This window comes from Vombatus ursinus, unplaced genomic scaffold (assembly GCF_900497805.2).
Source record: "Vombatus ursinus unplaced genomic scaffold, bare-nosed wombat genome assembly UNPS02014768.1, whole genome shotgun sequence".
Taxonomy (NCBI): domain Eukaryota; kingdom Metazoa; phylum Chordata; class Mammalia; order Diprotodontia; family Vombatidae; genus Vombatus; species Vombatus ursinus.
The window spans coordinates 24,735,871-24,743,569 of record NW_020954546.1 but is presented as its reverse complement, the minus strand read 5'-3'; the positions used below and the strand labels follow the sequence as shown (position 1 = coordinate 24,743,569).

Sequence of the window (7,699 nt, the reverse complement as noted above, 5' to 3'; positions counted from 1 at the left end):
ATGAATTGGGCAAGGGGAAGCCAGCAAAGTCATAGGGACCAAGAAATAACAAAACAAAATATAAAGAGTGAAAAAATAGAAAAGAATATGAAACATCTCATAAGAAAAGCAACCGATCTGGAGAATAGATCAAGAAGAGAAAACATAAGAATAATCAGACTATCTGAAAGCTATGATCAAAAGAAGAATCTTGATACAATAATACAAGAAATAATTAAAGAAAACTGTCCTGAATCATTAGAACAAGAGGGGAAAATAGAAATAGAAAAAGTCCACCGATCACCACCTGAAAGAGATCCTATGAGGAAAATCCTCAGGAATATCATAGTTAAATTCCAATACCCCCAGTTCAAGGATAAAATATTATGAGCAACAAGAAAAAGACAATTTAAAAATTGCCACAATTGGAATCACATAAGACCTAGCAGCAGTGACATTAAAAGACCACAGGTCTTGCAACACTATATATTGAAAAGCAAAAGAACTGGGGTTTAGGTTGAAAATATCATAGTCAGCAAAACTAATCATAATCATGAATGAAAAAAATGGACATTTAATGAATTATCAGACTTTCAGGATTTTGTTTAAAAAGAAAAACCCTGAACTTAATAGAAGATTTGACATATAAGATCCAAGAGAAATACAAGATACATATCAAAAACTAATTATAAGGGACTCAATAAGGACAGACTGTTTAATTTTTATATGAGGAGATGTAAAATGTATGCCTAAGATTATTATTAGTAATTGGGTAGTTTGTAAGAAAGATTGGGACAGACCTGAGTATGATGTGATTTTAAAAAGTAAAACTGTTTAGGAACAACTAATAAAAGTAATTATCTTATGCAAATGAGGTGTGAGAGGAAGAACCAACACAGAAGAATTAGATGAGGGAGGAGAGCTGGTAGTTCTGGAAATCTACTTTCATTGGGAATGGGTTCATGAGAGAATAATACATATATATCTAGAAGAGTATAATAGTCTTCTAAATTAAGTAAGAAATAAAAGGCTAAGAGGATAGGAAGGGGGGAGAGGATAAGAGAGGGATCTTTAGAGGGGAGGGTGAGGGAATAAGGATAAAGAGGATATAGAAGGGTGTTTAGATGAATGGGAATGAGAGGATAAGGGAGGGATCCTTGGGGGTGGTGTGGGGGGCTAGAGTAAGTCATAGGAAGGCAAGTTAGTGGGTAAAAGTAAAGTAGAGGAGTCAGGATAGGAAATAAGAGATATGCACAAATATAAAATGAAGATCAGGAGTAGAATTTGTTAGGGAAAAAGGAGCATGGGTGGTAATGATGATCTCAGACAAAGTTAAGGCTAAAATAGATTTAATCAAAAAGGAAACTACACTATGTGTCAGCCATATTCATCAATGTTGTTTTGGACTATTTAAAATAACTAGACAGTATAAAATTGGAATATTGCTGTGGTGTAGGAAATGACTAGTTGGTGGACTTGGTAAAATATGGAAAGACTTGGACTTATAAAGAGTAGCCACCCTCAGAGAAACAGAGGACAAATAAGTATAGTATGGTCTTACATAGATGCATATGAATGTATTTGTCTATATATGAGTATGATTATAGATATCTAAGTATATGTATGTGTATGTAAGTCTGTATATATATGTATATATGTATAACTTTGTGTGTATGTGTTTGTATATGTATACATATGTATGAGTATATATATGTATATGTGCACGTACGTGTGTGTGTGTGTATGTGTGTGTGTATCTGAGCTTAATTGTAGCCTTCTGAGGAGGAAGGGAGGAAGGAAGGGGAAAAAAAGAACAAAGTAAGAAGTGCATAGCCAAAAACAAAAGAAAACATACAAGGAAGCAAAGAAAAAATGGACAGCTCTCAATATGATGTGTAGTATTTATTATATAGGCTTTCTCGAAATGGAAATTTATTGCCGTATATTTTGAATCCTCTCTTATATTCTGTTGTGCACATGACAATGCTTTTTTTTTATTTTGTATATAAGTTTCAATATTTAAGTTTATAGTGTTTCTTTTTTATTGTATATTTAAGTTTTAGTATTCAATTTAAAACATTTTAATTATTTCTTTAGTATTTTATTTTCCCCCAATTACATGTGAAAACAATTTATTTTTAGTTTTCAACATTCACTTTTATGAGATTTTGAGTTTTAAAATTCCCCTTCTCTCCCGTTTCCCCTCCCCAAGACAGCATGCAATGTATAGCCTATACATGTACAATCATATTAAATTTATTTCCACATTAGTTATGTTGTAAAAGAAGGAGCAGAGCAAATGGAAAAAGCATGAGAAAGAAAAAAAAAGGGAAAATAGTATGCTATATCAGTATTCTGTATTCAGATTCCATAGTTTTTCCATCGTGAGACTTTTGGAATTGTCCTAGATTGCTGCATTGCTGAGAAAAGCTAAGTCTTAACAAATTTGGAAAAAAATAAAAGAAAAAAAGAAAAAACAAAACAAAACAAAACAAAAAAAACAAATTTGGTCATCACACAATGTTGCTGTTACTGTGTACAATATTCCCTTGGTTCTGCTCATTTCACTCAACATCAGTTCACTCAAGTCTTTCCAGGTTTTTTGAAATGCACTGCTCACCATTTGAAAACAATTTTTAACATTTGTCTTTAAAATTTTGAGTTCCAAATTCTCTCCCTCCCTCTCTGCCCCCCTCATTGAGAAGGCAAGAAATTTGATATAAATTATACATGCGTAGTTATGCAAAACATATTTCCATATTAGTCATCTTATAAAAGAAAACATAGACAAAAAACAACTCCCAAATCCAAGAAAAATAAATGAAGCAAAAAAAAAAAGTATGCTTCAATCTGTGTTCAGACTCCATCAGTTCTTTCTCTGGGGATGGATAGCATCTTTTATCATAAGTCCTTCAAAGTTGATCATTTTATTGCTGAGAAAAGCTGTCATTCACAGTTAATCATTTTATAGTATTGCTGTACTTTGCATCAGTTCATATAAGTCTTTCTAGGTTTTTTCTGAAAGCATCCTGCTCATCATTTCTTATAGCACAATAGTATTCCATCACAATCATATATCACAACTTGTTCAGCCCTTCCCTAATTGATGGGCATCCTCTCAATTTTTTGCCACCATCAAAGCACTGCTATAAACATTTTTGTACATATAGGTCCTTTTCCTTTTTTTTTTTCTCCTTTGGGATACAGACATAGTAGTGGTTGGCTGGTTGTTGTCTTTTGTTCTTAAAGAGGACCAAAATGACATCACTATGTTAGAGTCAAGTTACAAGGGTGTCCAACTGTGGCAAATCAGACCAATACGAGTTTGGAATGCTTTATATGTGGGACAAATAGGCTGCGTAAACATTTGGAGTGGATTCTCTAAATGTGCGCACCTTTTATTTCTTTTGAACTACTTCATTTCTGCTTTGCTTATAGAACACAGTGCCTTCTCTGATGAGGGCTTGCCATGCTAGGCAGTCTTGTACCAGTGTCTCCCATGTCACACAATCAACTCCAAAGTTCTTAAGAGAGACCTTAAGAATGTCATTGTATCGCTTTTTCTGACCACCATGTGAGTGCTTGCCCTGTGCTAGTTCTCCATAAAATAGTCTTTTTGGCAAGTGTAGTACATTTGGCATTTGAACAACATAGTATTGCTGGGTCAAAGGGCATGGCATGGTTTTATAGCCCTTTGGGCATGGTTCCAAATCGCTGTACAAAATTGTTGAATCAGTTTCCAACTCCACCAACAGTGCATTAGTGTTTCAATTTTCCCACATTCCCTCCAACATTTGTCCCTTTCCTTTTCTGTCCTATTAGCCAATCAAATGGTGTGAAATAGTACTTCAGGATTGTTTTAATTTGCATTTCTCCAATTAATAGTGATTTAGAGCATTTTTTTATATGGCTATAGATAGCTTCGATTACTTCATCTGAAAACTGACTTTGTATCTCTTGATCATTTATTAATTGGGGAATGGCTCTTATTTTTATATATTTGACTCAGTTCTCTATATATTTGAGAAATGACCTTTATCAGAGAAACTTGTACAGCTACAAATTGAGAGAAGAAAAGAAATTGGGATTGGGGCATGCACACTGGCAAAGAATCAAGGGGAAAAAACACAGATACATCAACTTTAAGGAAAGCCGGGTGTTTTAATCTAAATGTGTCCAATGAGCATATATTAATTCATAACTAATGCATAGCTCTACAAATTGTTGTGTAAAAAAGAGGGCAGGGGGTGCTTGTAAACAGACATTTTCTTTGGCCCCATCTCATGCTAGTTTTGTGTGCCCATAAATGAATAAAGGTCACACAATCTCAAGACTGAGAAGGTACCAGATACAAGCTAAATGGAAATTCAATTCAGTTGAACTAATGTTTATGAAGTTCCCAGCATATGCTGTGCTAGGAACTGATAATACAAAGATTAAAAAAAAAAACCACAAAACATTCCCTGCCTTCAAGGAGTTTATATTCCAGAGGTAGGAGTGGCAGACAGGGAGGGATGTACAAAGTAATTGGGTGCTAATAACTGGGGAGATTAGGAAAGGGCCCTACTAAGAGATTTTATCTGAGCTATGTTTTTAAAGGAGTCAGAGATTCTAGGAAAGGGGGATGAAGGGGAAATGAATTCCAGATACTTATGCAAAGGTGTGGGGGTGGGAAATGGGATGTTGTGCAAGGAGAAGGATCATTACTAACTTAAGCCCCGAGCAGAAGCTTTGTCCAAATTCTAAGATTTCTTCTGTTTCCATTCTATCCCTCTCCTCTTAGTTCCTTGAATTAGCCAAAAGAAATAGATTGGCATTAAATGATTAACCCAACACCTGTTCATCATCACCCACGATCCAAAGCGAGTACATTTTAATAAAAGCAAGGAATACACAAGAGACTTTGCACTCAGAGAGGCCCTGGTACTGCTGTCCTCTCGTATTAGAAAGGCTGTTTGATTCCTCACCTAAAATCAGAAAGAAGCACAGATGAACGCCAAGAACTCCATCAATGGGAAAATGTGGCACATGGAACATAGGGGAGAATTCCAGGTCTCCCAAGGGTACCATCTTCATCTGCTCTACCCATTGGCTTCTCAACTTTGATGGGAGCCAGTAGTGCTGACATAGGACCCAAAGATGCTGAGGATGCAATCTATAGCCTCAGCCTTGCTCCTAGCCCTAGCATGAAGGAGTTTGACCTGGGTGTCTTCCCTTGGGGCAGGCCCTCTCAGTCATTGACACCACATGGCAATAAAAAGGCAGTTTCATCAGCCAGAAATTGCTCAAAAGGAGGTGAAGGCCTGAGGCTGAAGGTGGTGCTTAGGTCTGGGCAGCCTGCCAACCTAGGTAGTCTTACCTCACTTCTATTCCTACTAAAGGTAGGCATACTCTCAGATTCCCTTCCTCCCTCCTCTTAACCTCTTAAACAGAAGGATTTCCCAAGGAAAATCATCCACTTGGGTTATCAGCAGAGTTATAACTGTGGGGCAGTGATAAGGACAGTCTGTCCAAGTGAAGTCATTCAGAAGAGAAGCTGGATTACCTACCCCACCCCAGAATCATTCAACTCAAGATCTCTAACCTTTCCTAACCACCAAGTGGTAGGAGGCAGAGAGGCAAAACAGTAGGGAAAGTGGACCCTGGGACAGGAATAACACCCCCACAGGACCCTGGGGAAGCAGCGAGGGCAAGGAAGAGGAGAGGGTTACATATGCAGGGAAAGCAAGCTGCCACAGAGAGGGATGATTCCTTCCCCTGGGACCTTGAGACAAAGCCCCATTGTCCCACCTTAGTTACAGCTTGGTTACCAGCTACCCTAAGTAGATCTGCTTGTGGAAAATCATTAATCCCCAAATACTTACAGAGATGTATCACTTTGAGCTTTCTTGTCTTTAATGCAGAGCTGAAAGCAAACACAACAGAAATTATTTTGCATGTCTGAGAGAGGGCTGACCTTAATTTTGGCCATCTCATTTATGGTTTTAGGGAGATGAATTTCATAGACACATTGAGGTAGAGCTGGAAAGAACCTCAAAGGCCATCTGGTCCAAGCTTCTCATTTTACAAATGAGGAAACTGAGGCCTAGACATATGAAGTGATTCCCCTACAATCCCACAGTGGAGGAGTTGGGTTTTGAACTCAGGTCCCATAACTCCAAGGTCAGTGTTTGTTTATTTGTTCTACTGCACCCCTCCCTTTGGAAAAGAAACAGAACAGAAAACTGCTCCTAGCTCTGTACAATTGGCTCTTTGGCTTTTGGATGATTTTGACACCCCCCTCCCCCCAGCCTAGAATTCCCAGGTACCTTTATTATCTGTTCTCTTCTTGCAATCAGTCCAAACAATATGGTGCAGGTAACCACCACAGCTGCAGCGATAATAGGTTCGTTGGGAATAACGATTTTTTTATCTGTTAAAAATTCATATATTGATCACAAGAAAGAATGGTATGTGAGATTGTGGACTATCTATATTCATATAGTCATGCACACACATATATATGCACATCAATGCTTTATTACTTAAAGGACCTGCAAGGTCATTGGGGTGGCCATTCCTACCACCAGCACGCATTGGGCCCCTCTATGCCTCGGTAGACTGACTTGAGGAATTTTTGCATCAGAAAGAATTAGCATCCTAGGTCAGGCCTAGTGATGTCTTTCCAAATTTAGGCTGGTTTTCCGCAGACAGACTCACTATCCATTTCCAAGTCAGTTGCGCCAAACCTCTCCAGCCTGACAAGATCTGACAGAATTTATGCTCTTCTGTGTAGCCTTCCACAAGAACTAAAGGTCACCTCCCTGCCCTTCCTAGATCCTAGATCCATTCTTCTGTTGAACTGTGAGCACCTTGAGGGCAAGGACTGTCTTTTGCCTCTTTTTGTATCCCCAGTGCTTGGCACAGCGCCTGGCACATAGTAAGTAGGTGCTTAAAATGTTTATTGGTTGACTTACTGACTCAATCTAGAAGGGACCTTAAAGGTTGTCCAGCCCAACTACTGTGTTTTACAGGTAGAGATAACGAGGCTCAGGGAGATGAGGCAGCTTGCTGTGGTCACTCAAGTAGTAAGTTTCAGTGCCGGCACTTGAACCCAGGTATTCTCCCTCTAAATCCAGAGTTCTTCCCATTGAATCACCACCTCTTAGAAGCACTGAGAGAAGACATTAGTGCAGAGGAATGTTCTATTTATGTCTGTGAGAAGCATATGATAACTTAGTGTATAGAGATCAGGCCTTGGAGTCAGGCTGCCCTGGATTCTAGTGGTCAGAGCCTGCCTCTGATACGTACTAGATCTATGACTCTGAGTTAATTACCCAGCCTCCTACTGTCCTGGGCTGCTTTCAAGGTTGTAAGTTGTGGCAAAGATGCCCATCTTCATAAGGGGAGGATGTTTCTCACCAGGAGCTTGCTACGCTCATAAAATCAAAGGTTAAAAATATTTATACGGGTGCGTGTGTCTACATATATTTTGTTGAGACTTGCAATTTCACCAGTGTAAAGAGCTCCCCATTAAGAAAACTCCTAAGACTTTATGTGATTTGCCCAGGATGCATCAGAGACAGGAACCGAACTTGGGTCTTCCTGACTTTGAGGTCAGCTCTCTATTCACTATCTACTATACCACCACTGCCCATAGATAACTAGCCAAATGAATAGGTATGTAGCTAGATGGATGGATGGATGGATGGATGGATGGATGGATGGATGGATGGATGGA

At 38.5% G+C, this 7,699-nt stretch overlaps 1 protein-coding gene across 1 annotated transcript in view; it reads right to left on the bottom strand.

The window, feature by feature from the left end:
* Positions 1–5,839: 5,839 nt before the first annotated feature.
* Positions 5,840–7,699, bottom strand: part of TMIGD1 (transmembrane and immunoglobulin domain containing 1) — a 13,675-nt gene continuing 11,815 nt past the window's right edge. The window contains exons 4-5 of the mRNA XM_027861530.1: positions 6,288–6,391; positions 5,840–5,884 (exon numbers count right to left, since the gene is read on the bottom strand). Of these exons, the coding sequence (XP_027717331.1) occupies positions 5,840–5,884; positions 6,288–6,391 (149 nt within the window). The remainder of the gene's footprint in view (positions 5,885–6,287; positions 6,392–7,699) is intronic.